General features: G+C 38.8%; 1 protein-coding gene across 1 annotated transcript in view; it reads left to right on the forward strand.

Moving 5' to 3' along the window:
- Window positions 1-6,917, forward strand: part of aacs (acetoacetyl-CoA synthetase) — a 36,800-nt gene extending 29,883 nt beyond the window's left edge. The window contains exons 13-18 of the mRNA XM_054611195.1: window positions 1,231-1,344; window positions 2,189-2,314; window positions 2,524-2,593; window positions 3,341-3,399; window positions 3,861-4,063; window positions 4,191-6,917. Coding sequence (XP_054467170.1) covers window positions 1,231-1,344; window positions 2,189-2,314; window positions 2,524-2,593; window positions 3,341-3,399; window positions 3,861-4,063; window positions 4,191-4,328 — 710 coding nt within the window. The 3' untranslated portion in view covers window positions 4,329-6,917. The remainder of the gene's footprint in view (window positions 1-1,230; window positions 1,345-2,188; window positions 2,315-2,523; window positions 2,594-3,340; window positions 3,400-3,860; window positions 4,064-4,190) is intronic.
- Window positions 6,918-21,540: the final 14,623 nt, after the last annotated feature.

Consider the following 21,540-nt stretch of genomic DNA (forward strand, 5'->3'; position numbering starts at 1 on the left):
AAACAAGATGGATGGATGGAGTCTGTGATACAGAGATGGAACGAAACGGGGAGGTAGAGTTGAAACAATCGGAAGGGAGATGAATAGAACGTGTCAGAAATAGTAGATGATTGGAAGGTAGGAAGAGACAAATGGATGGTGCGCCAGAGGAAGAGAGAGAGAGAGAGACTGTGTGTTCAGTTCCTATATAGGTCAATGTAGGTGGAGCAGGGCATTAACACTGCCAGTTTGTGTTGTCGTAATGCAAGATTGATACCAATACTAAGTTTAGTAATGTCTCAGATGTGTGGTCACTGAGATACTTTACATAGGTACCTTATTCCACAGGTTTATAAACAAACTATAACATTTGCACCGGATTTTTGGGAAGTGGTTTTTTTGTTATAACTTCAGCTTTATCAAAACTTTAATTGACCTTTTTTTTCCACTAAGGTACAGAATAACCCCACAGACAACATATCATTACCTTATTAGTGCAGAAATGATTACTTATTTCTAATTTTGATGACAGATTCATCATTTAAGTAATTGATCGAACCAATTTGCCAAACAATTGCTGGGTACGGCCTTTAAAATGGGATATATATATATATACATATGTATGTATATATATATATATATATATATATATATATATATATATATATATATATATATATATATATATATATATATATGTATATGTATATATATATATGTATATATATATATATATATGTATATATATATATATATATATATATATATATATATATATATATATATATGTATATATATATATATATATATATATATATATGTATGTATATATATATATATATATATATATATATATATATATATATATATATATATATATATATATATATGTTTATATATATATATATGTATATATATATATATATATATGTATATATGTATGTTTTAGCCATTATATTGATATATGTATATGTTTGTTTTAGCCATTAGTTGAAGAGTCGGTGTCTCAGTCCCTGGCTCTGTAATATAAAAATTGTTCCTTGCAATGGATCTCTCTGCCATCTGTGTGTGAGCATGTGAATAGGTGAATGAGAGGCAAATTGTAAGGGCGCTTTGGATAAAAGTACTGTGTGAATACAGCCTGCTAAAAGAGACCAGAAACCTCTGTAAAATTGTTTTATTTCAGACTATCAACCAACTAAATCTCTCCCTCTGTGTCTGTTTTTTTCCTCCTCCCATCTCTCGGCTCAGGCGGCACTGACATAGTGTCCTGTTTCATGGGTCAGAACCCAACAGTTCCAGTGTATCGGGGTGAGATCCAAACAAGAAACCTCGGCATTGCTGTGGAAGCCTGGAACCTTGAAGGTAAGAGTGTGTGTGTGTGTGTGTTGCTTATGAATGGATTATCGTTGCTTTTTTATCTCCATTCAGAACTCTCATCAAGAGATTTATTGAGCATTCTACATTCTATATTGACACAGGGATCATGTAGAAGATGTAAGGAAGTTGCTAGTTTGAATCCAAGGAGGGACTAGAAAATATTAATTAGTAAAATTAATCGGAAGCCAATTAACAAACCTTGAGCAAACTTCCCATCTGCTTGGTAGCTAACAGAACGAGACTGTGGTAATGCTTGGTTGCTCCCATATGTTGATGTACCGTTATGCATTGGCACTCATTCAAAGCTAGCCATTGCTTCGGAGAGTAATTAGTGAACTTTCCCTGGGTGAATGCAGGTAACAACCAAAGGGAATTACTTTTTTTTTTTTTTTTTTTTTTTCATTAACAATCCAAACCAAAAAATGAGAGATTTTTTTATCTTGCTGGGAGTTTTCAAAGCCCTCTTTGTTTTTTCTCATTGATTTGAGTCCCTTGTTCCCCAGCTCCCGATCCCAGCTGCAGGCTGTACTGGCGTGTCTCCACCACCTCAAAGGAGAGTGGATTGAGGGATAATTTAAAGGCAGTTTTGTAGGAAGAGTTTGGGATTATTTTAGTCGCTCTCTAAGCCTATAACACCTTCCTGAGGGAGGAGGTGAAGTCTGTGTGAAACCACACAATAACGTGTATCAGGTTCTCTGAGTGTGGGATACATTAGCAGGTGTTTTTTTTTTTTTATATCTGAGAATGTGTGTGTGTCAAAGAGATTTTGTGTGTGTTTCCGAAGCCTCTAACTTTATCTTTTGTTCTTGTGAAATGTGTGTGTGGACAGGTAAGCCCGTATGGGGAGAGAGCGGGGAGCTTGTCTGCTTGAAACCGATCCCCTGTCAGCCAACACACTTCTGGAACGACGAGAACGGCAGCAAATACCACAAAGCGTACTTTTCTGCATATCCCGGTTAGTACAGAAACATCTTATGAAAATACAAACGTACATACTGTATACATATATAAAAATAATCCAACATATTTTATATTATTATACTGCATACAAATCTTGACTTTCTATTTCCTCAGCTGCTATTATTTATCATTGCATGTTTTTAATAATGGTTTTACGTTTCTTTTATACGTGTGTTTTTCTATTACCACATTCTTTTACTCTAGGCGTGTGGGCTCACGGAGATTACTGCAAAATCAACCCAAAGACAGGAGGAGTTGTCATGCTGGGCAGAAGGTCAGCTAATAACTGTTCTTCTCAGAGGAGAGCTTCTGAATCACTGTAGTTTTAATTGATTCATTTATTTACACATGCGCACATACTGTGCCAGTAGACTGGTTAAAAATAAGTAATAAATGATATTGTTCAGAAAGTTTGTTGGCGTGTAGGATTTAGTGGGATCTATTGGCAGAAATGGAAAATAATAATAAGTGTGGTTTATTTGCCTGAGAATGAGTCGTTTGTATCTACACGGGGAGTCGGTTCTATTCACAGAGCCGGCCGGGAACAGAAAAACAAAACTTTGGACCTAGATTGATCCATGCATGTTATTGTGTTTTTGCTTCAGCCACTATAGTTCTCCTACACACTTGGCAAACAGGGGACGTTTAAGTTGGTTGCAAACTGCATCCTAACTGCTGAGTGCCACCAAATCTTAAACACTTGACCTTTAAGCTCCTTTATGGCAAAAATGTAGGTTGCTTTATTTAAAAAAACACATAAACAGGATTAAATTCTTTCAGGGTAAATGGAGATAAACTGAAGATATGTAAATATTCATGAAAGGAAACAAATAACTTAACAAACATAAAGTTTCCATATTGCATATGTATGAAGAAAGAAAGAATCACAAGTTTTCAGAAACTGAAATTGTTTCCGTATGCTGGTATAATTTTTTTTTTCTTTTCTCCACGTGTGGCAAGACAGCTTCTCAAAGACAGAACCTAGAGTTTTTGGATCTTGAACTTGTGTTTTGTTCTGCAGTGACGGCACATTGAACCCCAACGGAGTCCGGTTTGGCAGCTCAGAGCTCTACAACATTGGTGAGTGTTGAGCGTTACAGACGGAGGTGCAGGGTGTGGGTGTAAGACAGGTTGAAAACGATGAAAGGAAATGGAAAGGAGTAGCATTTTTGGGAGCTTAAATTGAAACACGGTCCTCTTTATGTTGTTGGGGAAAAAAAAAATATTCCATCCCGTTTTAAAGTTTTGTTCACTTATCATTATTTGTTCAGATAACAGAATGTGGTAAAAGCCCAATTTCTTCTTGTTGACAAAATGAATATATAATGTCTGTGCTTACTTTGGTAGCTGTAAGTGGTGAAACATTTTTCTCCGTTCTCTCCCTTTTCCTCCTCTCTCCTCTCCTCTAATCTTTGCTCCCTCACTCCCTTAACCTCTCACCTCCTCTTCCCTGCTTGCCTCTCACATGCTCTCCTCATGTTGCGTTTTGTCTCCTTGTCCTCTGCTCTGCCCTTTCCGTTCTTCCCTTTTCCTCTCTGCAGTGGAGGCGTTCGAGGAAGTGACGGACAGCCTTTGCGTTCCTCAGTACAATGCCGACGGAGAAGAGCGAGTTATTCTCTTCTTAAAGATGGCACCTGGTAAGCCCTTCTGTCCGGAGTTGGTGGCGAAGATAAAAGGAGCCATTAGAAAAGCTCTCTCCGCCCGGCACATCCCCGCTCTGCTGCTGGAGACCAGAGACATTCCAGTAAGAGGAAATATGAATATCAATCAGATAGGAACACAGCTGTCAGATTATCCAGCCCCGATGGTTACAACTGTAAAAGTCAGCTCCGGCTTGAATGACAGCCCTTTTTCTTCATCCCCTTCTGCAGTACACCATCAGCGGCAAGAAGGTGGAGGTGGCTGTGAAGCAGGTGGTTGCTGGACGGGAGGTGGCGCAAAGAGGAGCTTTCTCCAACCCCGATTCACTGGACCTCTACAAGAACATTCCTGAACTGCAAAACTATTAGAGATGAGGCTCCGCTGAGCTGGAGAGAGGATCTGCAAAGAGAGAACCAACTGACAAGAATTCAGCGTAGTTTTTAATTTAACTTAATTCAAATTAACAGGGGACAGGGAGAGATGCACTGGGATAGTTTACAGAGGCACCTTGTGGCTTAAAAGCCTACGTTAAAGTAAAACAATGGTACAAATATTATGTTTAAAAAATAATAATAGGTCTATGGTATCAGGCAGACGAGAGCCGTACTGCTCCATTGGCTAGCTTTCAATCAAGCGATCAAGCAGCTGCTCGTAGTCTGCCATGTTGTTCAAGTCATTTGTGGGATGCTCCATTCTGCTCTGGATATGATATGATGTTCACAGCACCAACTGTTAATAAGTTCATGCTCTGAAGCCACCCCATAATAGAGAAGTGTAATTTATCGCCGCTTTGCTTTGGCTTCACATTGTGATTGCTATGAGCCAGTGAGGAACCATATCTCTCTGTGTGTGTGTGTGTGTGTGTGTGTGTGTGTGTGTGTCACCTGCTTTAATCACAGTGTTGGTTCTGAGTGGGTCCCAGACTGATAAAAAAACCAAAACCACACACAAACACCTGGGATTAACATCTCAGCTTCAGCTCATATCACCATATCATTGTTACGTGGTGCATATTGCTTCATCAAATGTATGTATATATGAATATATATATATTTTGGACTGTGAAATGATGATAACATAATAATTATGAATTTGAGTAGAGTGACCCAAACCTGTTAAACAAAGTGAGTCTCAGATTAAGAGGTAAGTCGTAACACGTCAGGAGATGTGGTTTGAATAAATAAAATGGAGGTTTTCAAGATAAAACTAAACTTACTGAACTTTTCCCAACCTCAAAAGGTTATTGACCTGTTGGATATTACACGTTTTTCAAATCCTATCAATGTTTTGACTTTGTAACAATTGACTCTGTTTCATTCCGCCCAAGCCATTAAGGCATGTGTTAATGAAGCTCTCTACAGCTGAACGTTTGAAGTCACATTGGGCCTCATTTGTCAAGGTCAAGCCAGCCAAGGTCAAGTGTGCGATCGGAATGTGAGCAAAGGTTTATTTCACCACAAAAGCCTATATTTATTAAATCCGTACCTATGTTCCATGTCTGTCATAACTAAGAAAAAAATGTTTCCTAATAACTACGGTACAGCCTGTTTTTGGTTTGTATCGGAAAGCTAAATAATTTATATAAAAATGTCCTAAAGCTGTGTGGCAAAAGCCTAAAAGGTGAATTCATGCTATTAAAGATGAACTGCAGTGCTTTTGGTCACTAGTAGCACGGAAAATCACTTGGGTTTCATTTCCTGTTTGGACCATTTGATCTTTGAAGGAAAATGAAGCTGGAGGAAGCATTTTATACTGATACAGGGGTAACATATTTTTAACTGGACTGTTTTTTTCTTATTTGATTTTTTATTCAGTCTTGTTGCCAGATTATTTGAAACATTTACAGATACGAATGTAAAAAAACAAACTGGAAAAGTCTGCAGTTCATCTCTAATGTCATGCCCACAGATTGAATTAATGTCTTCTGTAAAAGGTACCCTGTGGCCTTTTTGATGATTGGGTCCCCATTAAGTTTGAGACTTTTGCATGAGTTGGCAGGCGACAAGATATATATTTCTCCAATGATGCCACACTATTCCACTGATTAACAGGTGGCAATAATGTAAATCAGCTTTTCTAATGCTGAGATTTTTTTATAGGCCTCAAGGATGCAGATACAATTGATTTTGGGCAAAAATAATGTAAAGAAAACATAGGAAATTCCACAGGGTACCTTTTTAAAATCCCAAAGATGCATAGGCTCTTTCTTATAGGGACAGGGATCATACTGTCCACTCTGCACTTTAGTACTGTCTCTACTGTATCTGGTCATTATGAAATCTGGGTAAAATGGCAGATTTACTGTTTTGTTCTGTAGCATTCATGCAGGTTTACCGGTTTTTCATCAAATGCTTCTGTCAGTCTGCAAAAAATAGTCCTGGGTGTGTCACATGTAAATAAGTTAATTGTATGTGTTTCTTTCATTACTGCCTTTAGAGAATCAATGTAATTTTTACTTATATTGGTGTTGCGATAAAGTTGATTGAATCCGATGTGACGCGTGTCTTTCTACAGTCGCTTTGCTCTTTTCTCACAACATCATGAGAATGTTCATTGTTTACAGGTCTAGTTCATGTTGGAAGTTGACAGAGTCGTGAATAGATGTGAACTCCTCTCATCTGCACGCCTTGGCTATATTCAGTCAGAGCTTTTCAGGGGAATATTTGCACAAGACACCACTGAAGTCGTGTATCAAGGGAGGTTTTGTTGCGTGCAGGAATGCATCTCCTGGTTGACTTCTGTCAGCTACCCAATAAAGTAAAAGCCAGTCTGGGAACAAAAGCTCAAACAAACAATTTTCTGTTCCAAAACCTTCAGCCTTTAATACGTGTTGCAGATTAACACAGAGGAAGTGAATCCCCACTGTTTTCTTAAGATAAACTGGGAGACTCTTTATTCCATACTTCCTAGACGCAGAACACATATAAGGTGTACACCGGAGACAGAGGCAACTTTTTTTATTTTTTACAGCTTAACTGAAATTTTTACTTATGACACAAACCCATCAAAAGTTAACCATTAACATAGTATCACGTTATCATTTGTGTTTGAGTAATTGTGTGTGTATATATACTATATATATATATATATATATATGTTTGGTGAGTGCATCAAAGTCAGTCATTTTGGCAGACAGCTCCTTTGCGAATAAACTCGGCAGTTTGAAAACTCCCTGTAACCTTTATAAGTGTGAACGCTCAGACCTGACAGTCAGCCAAACCTCAAAATGCAACCGTGAGGAAAATATTAAAATAGAAAAACAGCGAGACTTGGTTAGAGTCCAGTCCCTCAGTGTAAAAAGTCTCACTAACTATTTTTTTTATTTTTTATTCCTACCTTCAGTCATTCAAACATGAGAGAAAGTTTAGTTGGCATGCTGTCGGCTCAGTAGAGGAGATAGGAGGGTGAGGAGAGAGAGGGAGAGACGGGAGGGCTGCAGAGATTACCGGTGTGGGTTGAATGTAGGAATGTTGTCAAATGAAAAGCTGAAGTGTTTACCAAATTCACAAATAATTACCATCTGATGAACGTGAATGGTAAGTGCCATGCAGTCCCTCAGAGAGGCTGTCTGTTGTTGTGTGATTCATCCCAGTAATCTCATAACAGAGAATATCACAAACCAGAAAATGGCTTTGAATTTGTCTCGATTGTACACTGTACTTACAGGGGTTGGCGGTTAATTCACTCCCGGTGCAATCAATTTGAAATGTAAATTGAGACTGCACAGACTAATGATGGACTTTTTATTCTAAGTTATTATGTTATAAACTGACCTGTGGTGCTTATGTTAATGTTTTTCTTCCAAACTGAGGAAAATTAAATGCATAAACTGACTGGCTTGGAAGGTGATTGACTCGGCCTTCCCAGGTGAATATATTATGTAATTAAAAACACTGTGCCAGTACAAGCATGGAAGTTTACTCACACAATCGAAATACATTGGACATAGTTTCTGTTTCTTTCCAAAGCGATGTTTTGAGCAAGGGACGTCCTTCTGAAAAGTGAAGCCATTGTGGATGTGCCTTAAACGTGCGGTATTTCCACTGGCCAGCAGGGGGCGACTCCTCTGGTTGCATAAAGATGTCCGATTGTATAGAAGTCTATGAGAAAATGACACTTCTTCTTACTTGATTTATTACCTCAGTAAACATGGTAAAAACAAGTTTATGGTCTCAATTGCCTGTTTCTCTTCAATGCATCATGATGTTCATTTAGTCAATTATAATCCAATTTAAATTATGACAAAGTAGGGTATGCTTTAGGGTGTGGCTGTGTTACTGACAGGCCGCTATCATTGCGTTGTCTGGTCTGGGGGTTGTCCGTGTTTTTGTCTTATAACTATAATCCCTTCACAGTGTGATTTCGGTTCATGAAAGTTATTTTTACATTTTTGTTGCATAAAAAATGTCTTATTCAGCATGCGGTTGTATTAGCTCCACCTTCTCGTCTCACTTCTGGTTCCAAAAAACCAAGATGGCGCAGGCCAGAAAAGCCCAACTCAAGGCTTCAAACTACTGTCCACCGACCAATGTGTGAAGTCAGGGCGACTACCGGCAGGCCATAGTGCAGAGCTGGATCGAAATGATCTCAATGTTTCTTTTAGGCTATGAATTATCAACAGATATGAATTGATAAAATGAAGATTTTAGCAGTGTTAATAAGAAATAAAAAATCTCTGGTTATCAAAGTCCATTGATTGCACATGTACAGTGGTACAGTACACTCCCAACCTGGGGTTCAGGAGTTGGTGTTTCTTTGTTCATCCTATGAAAGGTTTTGATAAGGTCTCTGACCTCAAACTGTTCAAAAGCCAACTAAACAAGATTTATTTTGTGCCAGAGAGCCCCCAGATGTAAGTAAATATGACGGAGTGTGTGGTGTCACTTTGCTAAAAGAGAGAGTCCTACATCAAGCTGCAATAAAGGGGTCAGACTCCACACACAGTACATTTGGTTTAACCCTCTTTATGTGTCAATGCCTTTGTGCAGAATGTCAATGTGTAAATATAAAGTGTACAGGAAACAGGTTGAAGAAAAGACAGGAGAGGAGGTAGATGCAGATATTGATGGAGTGATGCCTGCTGGGTCTTATGGATCAGAGCGACTTATGGAACATTCCTGAGTTATGCAACGAATCAATAACTTTAACCTCTGTACACGACAGCAGAGGGAAGGGGAACATTTGGTAGCAACGGGTTCAACTGAAGTGCATTAAATTGGTATGTGTCATTTGAAGCTACTATTTTGTAAATTCATTTCTCAGAATTTTGTCCAGAATTAACAGAATTGAATAAGTAGACCATGACACATCACTAACACATTAGTTTGAAGCATTATGTAGGTTGAAGATACGTTTCAGATTGTTTTTGTGCCCATTTACTCCAAATTTAAGCTAAAAAATATTATTTTATTCCACACAAAAATGTTTTTAGTTCCATTATTTTACCGATAAACACATAATAAAATACAAAAATCCAAAGAAGTGATAACCTTGAGGGTAATTGAATTCTTCTCCAATACCGAGCAAAGGATTCAATACTCTCAACATGTGAAAACCTCCTACATTCATTTAGTTTCATTTAGAAAAACATTTCATTGAATCTGAACAATAACTGACAGAGACAGAGTAAAGTATTCAATTTAAGTACAAAACATCAACGTATCCCCACAAGGGCTCTCAAGCAGCACTGTCAGACTTCCTGATGCTTCACTACAGTTTTTCAAGAGTTTCTATTCAGCTCTCTGAAGATGCGACGAGTGGAGGAAGCTTGCATTACTTTTAGTTATTCTAGTTGCATGTGGAACACTGTTATTATTCTGGGGTTTCTGCAGTTGTTCTCTGTCACTTTTCGTACCACCCATATCCAGACCTACTGTCAGGTTTTGTGCAAATTACCAATTCTTAATGCTCTGATATGAAATAAGTCACATTTCCACTTGCTTGCCTGTATGAAAAACCTCCCAGAGAACTGAAAGAGTCGGCAGGAGTCAGTCTGACCTACTTTGTAAACTGAAACAACCTTCAGTCATTTGTTCCATTAAATAAATGATGTTCAGTGCATAATGTAAAGAAAAGTACAATCGTAACTGCACCATTTGCTCAGATCTTTATGATGCTTTTTTATTTCCTCTGTCTTTAGGTATCATTTAGAGTTGATACTGAAACAAATCGCAAATGGATTTAAATTGGGTTCTCCTTTTTGTTTTTTTCAATAAATACTTGAGTCATAATTCTGCACTTTTAGACAGAAAACAAAATTGCACATGGAAAGAGCACCATCTGATGTACTTAAATTCTCCGTCTCCATGTTTGTGTCTGCTTTCCTCAAACTGCCGCAGTGAGAGAGACGAGGTGAGTCGAAGGCTTGGAAGGGAGAATCAGGAGAATAGTAAAAAAAACAGTGCGAGAAAGAAAGAAATAACGCTGAGCGGATGTAAATGTAGCATAAACAAATCTGTGATATTAACATTAAGAAATGTCTTTTGTATTTTCACATGGAAATATCTTGTTTGAAGTTGATCTGTATTTGTTCAAAACACAAAAATGTTTGCAATTTTTTCTCAGTTCCAATTTAATTGCAAAATAGGAGGAGCCATGGGAAGTAAGCCATAAGTTACACCATGTGTGTTGTGGGTTGGGTTTGACTATAGCAGTCCTGATTCCGTCATTTGTGCACAAATCAGTTCATAAATGCGAATGAGGCCTCTGACTAAGTGACTAAGAAGTTAAGACTTGAACCACCGACGGAACGTTAAGTATGTCACTAAATTACTAAAATTGTCCACACGGAGAAAGTAACTCTATCAGCAGAAAATTGAGGTGAGTAGTTGGAAATGCTAGTCTACTTTGGTAACACTTTTCAAGGGATGGTTTTAATTTGTTGCAAAAAACAAGCTTTATTTTGGTAATAAAATGAAGTTGACTGTATTGCCAATATATTTTTTACATACAAAAATGGAGTCGTTTATAATAAAACTAGTCTTTCTTGATCTTCATAATGAAATGGTGCAAAAAGCTGCCTTATTTTTAAGTAGATCACGCAGGATATTTTTATCGGTCTAACAAACAATTGGAGACAAGTGAAGCAAGATGGCGCCGCTGAGAGACAAAAAGGGAGAACCAACTGAAGAGAAGGTAAAGGAAAAGGGAGACAAAATGAGAATGAGATGAATCATATTTGAAGTCACAAATATAAGCCGTATGGGCTGAACGCCATGAGCGTTTTGATTTTTCTCCAATTCCACCCGTCAATCTCCTCAGTCTTTTTTTGTGGGATTGTTCAGCTGTAGGTGGCTCCCTGCTTTGTCGAGACTACCGACGTTCACTCCCTCACAGTCACAGCTTGATTTGTGTTCTTTTGAGTGCAGTGTGTGTGTGTGTGTGTGTGTGTGTGTGTGTGTGTGTGTGTGTGTGTGTGTGTGTGTGTGTGTGTGTGTGTGTGTGTGTGTGTGTGTGTGTCTGTAGCGAGTCTCCTTCCTGGCTTCTGAAGACATCATTGACTTTCTAAGTGCGTCAGTTTAACTCCCTAAAAATCCTGGCTCTCACAAGTGACAGCAGACTCTCAGTGTGAGTGTTAAGTGACAGACCGATTGGTTCAAATGTGATACCGTTTTTTTCCTCACATGTTGGGATTATTTTTTATGAAAAAAGGTTAATGAGTGGGAGGCATATTGGCAATTTTACAAGACAAACACCTTCATTCTTTTCCTATCAGTTTGTGTGTGTGTGTGTGTGTGTGTGTGTGTGTGTGTGTGTGTGTGTGTGTGTGTGTGTGTGTGTGTGTGTGTGTGTGTGTGTGTGTGTGTGTGTGTGTGTGTGTGTGTGTGTGTGTGTGTCACACAACGGCTTATATAATATCTTATTTCGGGCTTTTTCCTACAAATTTGCACGCTCTGTCTACTAAATTGGGCTCTTGATAAAAACTTTTTCAATGTTTCAACATTTGGAATATACTTTCATTAGAATCTATTTCCACTGATCCATGTGATACAGTTAGCTTGACAAGGCTGTTAGATGTAGAATACAGTACAATTAAAATAAATGTATAACTGTCTTTTTGCACCTCACCAGCTGTTTTCAGTACATTTCACACCTGGAATTTCAACAAAATAATATGGTGCCCTTCCAGTTTTGTCAAAATCGGATCAATGGCTTCTGAGATTTCCCATTTGATTGACAGATGGATACAGCTGGATCCATCCAAAGGGATACAGATGGAAACAGACAGACAGGGGGATAGATGGTTGGATGAATGAATGGCATGGGAGGAGTGGTAGGGAAGTAGAGAAGGCGGCGTTGAAGAAGAAACTTTGAAAGTATAGCTTTTCTAAGCTGCCAGTTACTTCACAATGGAAGAACTACAGCAGAGCTACAGTCAGTTCCCTTGAGAGAAATATAGTTTTGTTAACAAAAGTTACCCAGAAAAAGTAGTGCACCGTCTTAATAATGACGGAAAATTTGCAATGTTTTAATACAAAAAAATGAAATTCACATGTCTGCAGTGGCATGGATCAGGCTTGTTTGTGCCCTTTACACTTTAAAAGAAGATGTCAACAATAACCTGAATATATAACTTTGTAGTTTTTCACTGACGTCAGCTGTTAAGTATAATTTAACCACAACCACATGATGCCAGAACTGCGTTGTGTAGTGTAGGCAACAACCAAAGATCGATCTAAAATCACAATAATGACCAAGACCAATCCAAAACAATAACTTTAGGTGACAAACACACCAAGACCCCAAAAAACTCAATCAGCAGGCAGAAGAGAGAGAGAGAGAGAGAGAGAGAGAGAGAGAGAGAGAGAGAGAGAGAGAGAGAGAGAGAGAGAGAGAGAGAGAGAGAGAGAGAGAGAGAGAGAGAGAGAGAGAGAGAGAGAGAGAGAGAGAGAGAGAGCACCTGGTTTCTGCAGTCACGATTTGAGTTCCACAAAGAGAGACCATATTTTGCCAACTTGTGATTGGGTTTAAATCGTTGAGGTAAATGGTTTAACAATTGACCATAAAAGGAGCCAACATTGTCTATATTTGTGTCTTTAAACACAAGAAGATTTTCCATATTGGTGTATTGCAACAACAAAATATTAATGAGTAATCTTTAACTGTAACCCAATAATCTTCATAAAAAATTTAACCCAAAACAAAAAAAAAAATTGTCCCTGAAGACTTTCAAGATGACCTTCACTTCCTATAAGTCGTATTTGGCAGTAGTCTGTGAATGTGTTCGTTAATAAGAGTGAAGTGAGTGGAGGAGTCGTGTTGATTTTTCCCACGGTTTAGTCCGTTAGCCCACATCAGCATCGATCTGTGTCCTTGATTGCAATCTATTTCACAAGAAGATGTAAGTGGGAAATGTTTTCATAACGCACGCAAACCTACGTGAGATACCCCTCTCCCATCTCTGCTCATCAGGGTCAGTGGATTACACTGGGATAAAGTGTGTGTACTTAACACATGTGCGTGTACACACTTGATCATTGCATACACACACACACACACACACACAGACACATACACACACACACACACACACACACACACACACACACACACACAAACAGAACACCTTTATCAAGGTAGCTGGATTACACAGGGATAAAGCTCGACTCTTGATATTGACCCACTGACTAAACACACACATACAGTACACACACTCTACATTTGCTCACCCTGTGTACATTCACAAACACATTACCACATATAGAACCGGGTGTGTATACTCCACACACCCAGTTTGTATATCCGGTATGGACACACATGCACTTTCTCTCCTATTGTGTTCTACTCTCACCTACTCTGTCCTTTGCTGTCTCCAACTGTCCTGGGTCTGATTTGTTAGAGTCAAGCTTAAAGTCACTAGAGGCTATTTAAAGAATTTGACAATACTTCCTGTTCATGCTCACTTTTTTACAGCTAATTTGATGAAGTTAATTAGCATACCACAGCAATTGTGTCCCATTATTTGTAAGTCCTTAATTTTGACATTCCAGACAGCTTCAGCAAGTAAAACAGGTGATTTTTTGCAAACCAAAGCTAACTGCTGTAACATGAAGGTGCATGCATTTGTATCCTTGTGCCTGTTATCTTATCTTATCTTATCTTAAGTGTGTTTTATGTGGGCATTCTACATGGTACACACACACACACACACACACACACACACACACACACACACACACACACACACACACACACACACACACACACCGGTGCACATGGTGGCTGCATCCACATTTGGTCACCTACTGAGTTGAACAGGATGTGCATATTTGCATGAAATTGAAGTGACTGAACAGCACCGATGAGAAACGTGATTTTTTTCACAGGCCTGCTTCTGCTTGAACCAGCACGCAAAATGCAGATATGGCAAAAGATACAAAAAAAACATTATCGGCCCCTGATGCATGTAATTAGCATTAGCATGTGGTGAATTTACTTTTAACATGATATCTGTTCTTTTCTGTCTTGTTTTACATCATCACTTGACTTATTTCATGCTGATGTGTTTGACATTGAATCAAATGACTTTTGTGTCAGCAATACATTCTGACATTGTGAACACAGACCCACATGCATACGCGGTTTGTCATCTATTATGATTTTTCTATGTGAAGCTGTCTGTCTCTCTTTTTCTGTCTTCCTTACAAACTCACACACACACACACACACACACACACACACACACACACACACACACACACACACACACACACACACACACACACACACACAATCACATACTTTACCCTCTGACTACATAAACACAGACATCCCGGAGGCAGTCAGACGCACAAACTTTATGCCACTGTAGCGACCAAAACACATTTAGTGCAGCAGAGGGATTTCTAAATTAGGTTGAGAAATCATTATTGGAAGTCTGAATATGGCGGCGATATTAATCTGCTTTATATAACACATCGTGGTCTCACTGTGGGAAGAGCCTCACCTCAGCACTCCGAGCGGGATCGATTGCATCTCCATGTAAGATATTAAAGAGGGCTAAAGAATCATAACCTGGGAGTGCTTTGGTTGCTCTCTCCCTAGAAACCAAATATTTTTATGGGCCTCTAATATCTTGACTGATGCTAATAAGTGTGCTGCTGACAGAAACGAATTAAAGGCTCAGCAAACAGTTGGCTAGCGACAGCTCTGTTATTGATTCAGAGCCTGCGTTTGAGCGATGACACTGTTGTCACCACTAAATTTTATAATCTATTGTTAGATTTCAATTTTGCAGGCCTACCTTTCTGATGAAGTTTCAAGACATCAGACCCTCTGAAGACAGGTGTTAGTGAATCCTACTGCCTACAAACATCCTCTCTGAAACCACGAGGAAAACAGAAACTGGGACAATAATACCATGCACATGCTGAATGTGACAAGTATATTGGCTATTCTCCCTCTCAGGTAGATCTACATGAGACTGCCATAAAAAAACCAATAATATCTTCTGAGCCCCTCAAGATCCAAAGTTCAGGTTAAAGAAAAAGCTAGATTTTATTGAATATGGTTGCATGCCCCAGAGAGACATTTCCAAACTAAGCCAAGATACCTGAATTCGGTCCGAGGATCATTTCTTCAATCATTGCTAGATAGACAACTAATCCTTATATACTGAATCAGGCACCATATCAAAAGCAATGCAATATGTCATACCTAAGTCTGTTTCAAATCATGATGTAAATATGACAAGTAAATCCACATTTTGTGGAGAGATTGGAGTCCAGGGAACCAGAACACAAAATTGCACTGCCCACAGTTTTGCAATGGAACACATGTATAGCAGCATTTATTATGCTTCACCAAACACTCAGAATTACAAGAAAATGCCCTTAAAAAAATGTCTCCAGTCTTGTGTGGTGCTTCAGAAACATGTCCGTAGAAATGACTCTTTTTTCACAGTAAGTCTTAATCCACAGTAAATCCTAATATTTCCAGATTGGATTTACGTATATCTTTAAACTTCAGCATGTTTTCCCATCATATCTGTAGGCAGATGCAAAACTTCTGAACAGTTTCTATTATTTTAGGAGGATCCTAAAAGAAGAAACTAAGTTATATCTATTTGTCTCTTTCTGTTTCTCTTCATGCCTCTCTCAGACACACCTCACACATCTCCCCACCTCTTTTCGTCCATGACCTGTTGTGAATTTATCCTTACCCTCCTCTCTCTGGGATTATTCTGAAGGCCATCCACTTCATTCGGCCATCCGAAAACCGGGCAGAGGAACAACTTTAATTGGCTCCGAAATAGCCAAGGAGACTAGGCAGGATCTAGAAGGGCAAGGAAAGGAGAAGGGCTAGGAGGAGCATGAAGGGAGGGTTTAAGGTGTTTCTAGGATTTTAATGTTTAACAATGATGTTCCCATGCCTGAAGGAGGTAGTGGGCTCTGCCGGTCTCACTTGCCCTTCTGGGTGTCATGAATTATGTGTATTATTATTGTTAGGGGACGTAGATGTTCATTGCTGATACATTTTTATCAAGTCACGAAATAAACCCAAGTGGTGCTGTTACTATCAGAAAACTATGAAAAGTGATATTCCATTTATTTTAAAGCACGCTCATCTCTTGAATTGTATATTTTTAAATTGCACTTCCAGTCATTAAACTGTCCTTTTACAGTTCCATTCTTTCAGTGTTAATTCTGTAAATATCAAGGAGCAGTTAAAATGCATGCCATTTTCATTAGTTTATGATTTAAAATATATTTAGTTTTCACAATAGATTTGGGACTGCATGATAAGTGTACAGATTCATATTCCAGGTGCCTCCTAACTTCCATTATACATGCAAAATGAAATGAAATATGCAGTTGGGTCGGTTGGGCGTATGAACCAACAGCATTGTAAACCAGGACGGCTAAGTGTCTCGCTCATGTTCAGGACAAGATGATCCCTGAAGCCTTTCTCAATTTTCCTTTCTAGATTTTAAAATGTTACTTTTTGTAAGTGTTTGTAATGTGTCTGTTTACAACAAGGTGGTTTGGTCATTTTCATTTTAGTGCTGATTTAAGGTTGGACCCATTATTAAGTTGGCTGTTGCAGTTATCTAATAAACACCACCCTGACATTAAAATGTGTGCGTGAGCATCTTAGAGGTATTCTACTCGTTATTGACATATACGTTGTCCATAGCATGACATATAAGATACTGATTTCCTCCCATTCAGTCGTTTTATAGGCAGAGTTGTACCCTTCTTAGATCCAGAATCTGGAGCTGGTGATCCAGTTCCCTACTGCTGCAGGTAGACCAATTGTATAAAATACATTATCAAAACATGTTGAATGTCATACTTGAGTTTCAATGGCTTCATAAGTTGATAATATTGAACCCATGATTGCATGTTGCATGCTTTATGTGCCATTCGCATATGCATCGACTTTGGTCATCTGCCTCATGTCCAGAATGCAAATACATAATGCCACAAATAGTATGAAAGAAGGGTTATGTATTGAACATATTTATGATTAAAACTTGAATGTTGTAGCCAAATCTTACTGCTTTTATTGTATGACTAAGCTAACTACAGATGCCCACAGGTACAAATGTCTAATTCTAAAATGATTCCTCATGCAACTACAGTATCCTGATTAAAACTCCAATTCACTGATGCCAGTTGGTTTCAGTAAACCTGTGTGGTGAACAGAAAACATGAAGAGTTACTGGTTGGTTGACGAATCAACTGATTCACTGACTCTGATCTGATCTTGCAATGACATCTGAATAACAGACCAGACGATCAGCTAGCTGGCTGATAAAATGATCACACATTATACAGCTGTCAATTTATCCAATCTCGTCTCACCAGCTCATTAATCAACTAATCCGCTAACTGCTCCAAACAAGCCCTGAAAATAGGCACATCTAATCAGAGACACAAATGCGACCAGAAGTCTCCTAACAAAGACTGATGAACTCGTCTTGCATGTTTGCATGCATGCAGCCTCTCTGTATGTCTGTCTGTTTTCCTCAGCTGTGTAGATGTTAGACAAAGTGACAACATGGCGTGGGCTATTAAGGGGCACATTATGCTTTTGGCCCCTGTATTGAAATCATAATTAGCAATTTGATTCACAAAAATTCAGCTGAGCTCAAAACGGAGTCATTATTTAGTTTATTCCTGCTTTCAGATCCAACCAGTTCATATTCAAGCTTCATAACACTGTTCCAACCAGTGTGAAAATTGGCTTACACAGTTTGTAATTATGATAAAAGGACACACAATGCAGAAATATTTGGCTTTAATAAAAAGAAATGAAAGGAGCTGAAAGCTGACGTTATGTGTTTGTGTGTGGGTTCTGCTAAACATAACCTTTTATTTATACCGCTAAATTCTCCTTTACTCAGAAACAAGAATCCTCTGTGTCCCCACTTCACTAGGAGGGAGGGCACACACATGCTGACACACACACACACACACACACACACACACACACACACACACACACACACACACACACACACACACACACACACACACACACACACACACACACACACACAGCCAAAATGTCCCGTCCCAGGAGTGTATGTTTCCTGTTGAGTGGGATTACACGAGGCGGTAACCATCCTTCTCTCTCGCTCTGTATCTTCCTCTCTCTATCACACACACACACACACACACACACACACACACACACACACACACACACACACACACACACACACACACACACACACACACACACACACACACACACACACTCGAACAATATCATTCACTGATTATTCATAGCAAGCTGGCACTCCTGGACTGGATCCAAGTGTGTGTGTGTGTGTGTGTGTGTGTGTGTGTGTGTTTTAACACAAATGAATAAATAAACAGGTAAACCCTTATCCCCCTAATCTCACCCCTCTACCCTTTTATTTGGCTTTTGCTTTCTCTCTCTGTGTTTCTTTAAACTGCCCTCATAAACACACACACACACACACACACACACACACACACACACACACACACACACACACACACACACACACACACACACACACACACACACATATGCTCAGACACACGCGTGCACACACTCACACACAATTAGGACAGAGAGTGTGTTCCCTCATGGGCGTTTTTATCACATAAAACACAACAGAAATCATGAACCGTGAACTCTGTTCTGCTCTGTTTTACTTTTGCTCTCTCACACACTTAAATGTGTATCATGAGGCTGATCCTGTGTGCGTGAACGATACAAATACACACTCGGAAGCAGAAGACGCTGGATGAGAGCGAAAAGAGAGCAGTGTGTTTGTTTGTCTTTCTATAGGATGTATATCTGTGTGTGTGTGTGTGTGTGTGTGTGTGTGTGTGTGTGTGTGTGTGTGTGTGTGTGTGTGATTTCCATGTGTGTGGCATGAGACAGTCCAGTTGGCTTCAGGTGGCAGCTTGCCTGTCGCAGCTGTGGTGGTTTAACGGCTCTTACAGGAGGATTACCGGCTCAGTCTGAGCCAGGCTCGCGGGCTTGTCAGCGGTGACAGAACGGTCTGTCTTACTCCAGTAAACATTCACTAAAAAACAAAAACAAATAACGAATAAAACGGGCTGGCAGAAAAGTTTTGAACATGACCAACTTCTTTGACCGGCTGTCATAAAGAATTTAAGGAAACAGAAACTGAGCACTTATGAAATATGGTGCTTTATGGGTGTTTCTAGTTATTTCTAAAGGCATATCCACTGGAGATGCTGATTGGATAACTTCATTTTAAGACATCTTAACTTAATTTCACTTCCAGTTTTTGTAATTTTGGCTTCATTTTAAATGGCCAAAGAGCTGAACTCTACAAATTAAAGGACCAGTGTGTGTAATATTTTGGGGATATGGATCATACCATTCATAGCTATGTTTTCATTAGTGTATTATCACCTGAAACAGAATATTTATATTTTCATTAGCTTAGAATCAGCCCTTAGTGTCTACCCTTCAAGGAGTCTGCCATGTTGCACCTCCATGTTTCTACTGTAGCCCCGAAAGGACAAACCAAACACTGGCTTTAGCAAAAGCCTTTTACGTTTTACCTCAGGGCCACCGTCTGACTGGTTTTTCCCTCGGCACTTCATGTTACCACAGTGTTGGAAAGGAAGGAGTGAGCAAAGGGGTATTTAGTTGCAATCGTTGGAGACTTTTGTTGTTGTATGACTTGCATCGTTCCTGTGTTTGTTAGCGTTTTCTGTATTTCATTCTTGTCTTTCTGTTTGCCACGTATGTGTTGATAATTACATAAATATGTGTTCTTAACTTTGACCTAGCGTGCTCTCCACTGTGCATCATTTCCTGTACAATCAGTGTTTATTTCCAACATTTCCAGAGTGCTCTCATTTGGTTTTACTTAATCTGGATTCAACCTGTTTGTTGGCCTGACTGCTCGTGTTTCTTGCCTCATCAGACTTCTTGTAATGTTGTTGCTGTTTTCCTAGATTTCAGTGATTACCTTGGTGAGTGCAATGCTGTGATAACCAAAAGAACCGAAAGCCCATTAAATAACTCAAGCCGTAAAAAAGATCTATTTTATTACACTAAGACACAGTGAGAGATTCCTTTTAGAGATAGATATTATCTTACTAGGAGCACCATCAGTACGCCAGAATACAAAAACATACAGTATGATTATTTTTTTTAAATGGTTCCTTATTCTCAATTCCATCAACTTGAAATCTTCCTGATAGTATTCTCTCAACAGCAGTAATCCCTAAAGCCACGTGAGGGTTGTTGAGTCATTTTTTCTATCGTTGCCTGCATCTAATTGCTGAGGTATGTTACTCTTGATGACATAATGCAACAAAGTACGTAAGTAATATGATTTTTTTTTATTTGTGTGCGTTGGGCTTTTTTAAACAGGTCACAGAAAAGAGCAAAAGTCCTCAGGTTACTGTACTGTTGACGATGACTGAGTGCTTTTAACCTTTAGATCCCCTGAGTCGAATAGAATCAAATCAAAATGAGTTGAATTGAACAGAATTGAACAGATGCAAGTAAAGACTTGCTTCTGATTTGAAAGTTTTAGTTAAGAAGTTTAAGATTTGGACCTGACATGGCACCTGATATTTGAGAGTATGAAGTCTTTTTTTCTTCTTTTTTGTAAACATTTGAATCTGGTTTGATTCATTGAAGCCCATCATTTTGCAGCCCAGAAAAATCAAATATTTATGTGAAATCATCTGGCAGCGATTATCTAGCTCCAGGTAACACGATAATTAATCTCGTATGCAAACAGTCCTTGGGAATTGCAATAACTCACTTAGCAAGTGCGAATGACTCATATTTAAAAACCCAATTCAACCAAAACATTCTGATTCAATACAATCAAACAAACAAATGTGAAATCAGTAAATACAAAAAGTTCAGACCAACAGTTAAAGATAAATTCACTTTTTCAATTAAATAAATATTTAATCTAAATCTATATTACAATTGGAAAAACCAAAACAAAACAAAAACTAACCCAACATCTGGTGTCTGGCACCATGTATTGTAGGCCTGCCTGACGAGGTGTGACCAGACGTCACGGTAACAACAGACACCAACACCTCGTTAGGTCCTCGTTAAGCTCGTTAAGGCCCAGCTCGTTATGTTGTCTCATAA

The sequence above is a fragment of the Anoplopoma fimbria genome, chromosome 13 (assembly GCF_027596085.1).
Source record: "Anoplopoma fimbria isolate UVic2021 breed Golden Eagle Sablefish chromosome 13, Afim_UVic_2022, whole genome shotgun sequence".
NCBI lineage: Eukaryota > Metazoa > Chordata > Actinopteri > Perciformes > Anoplopomatidae > Anoplopoma > Anoplopoma fimbria.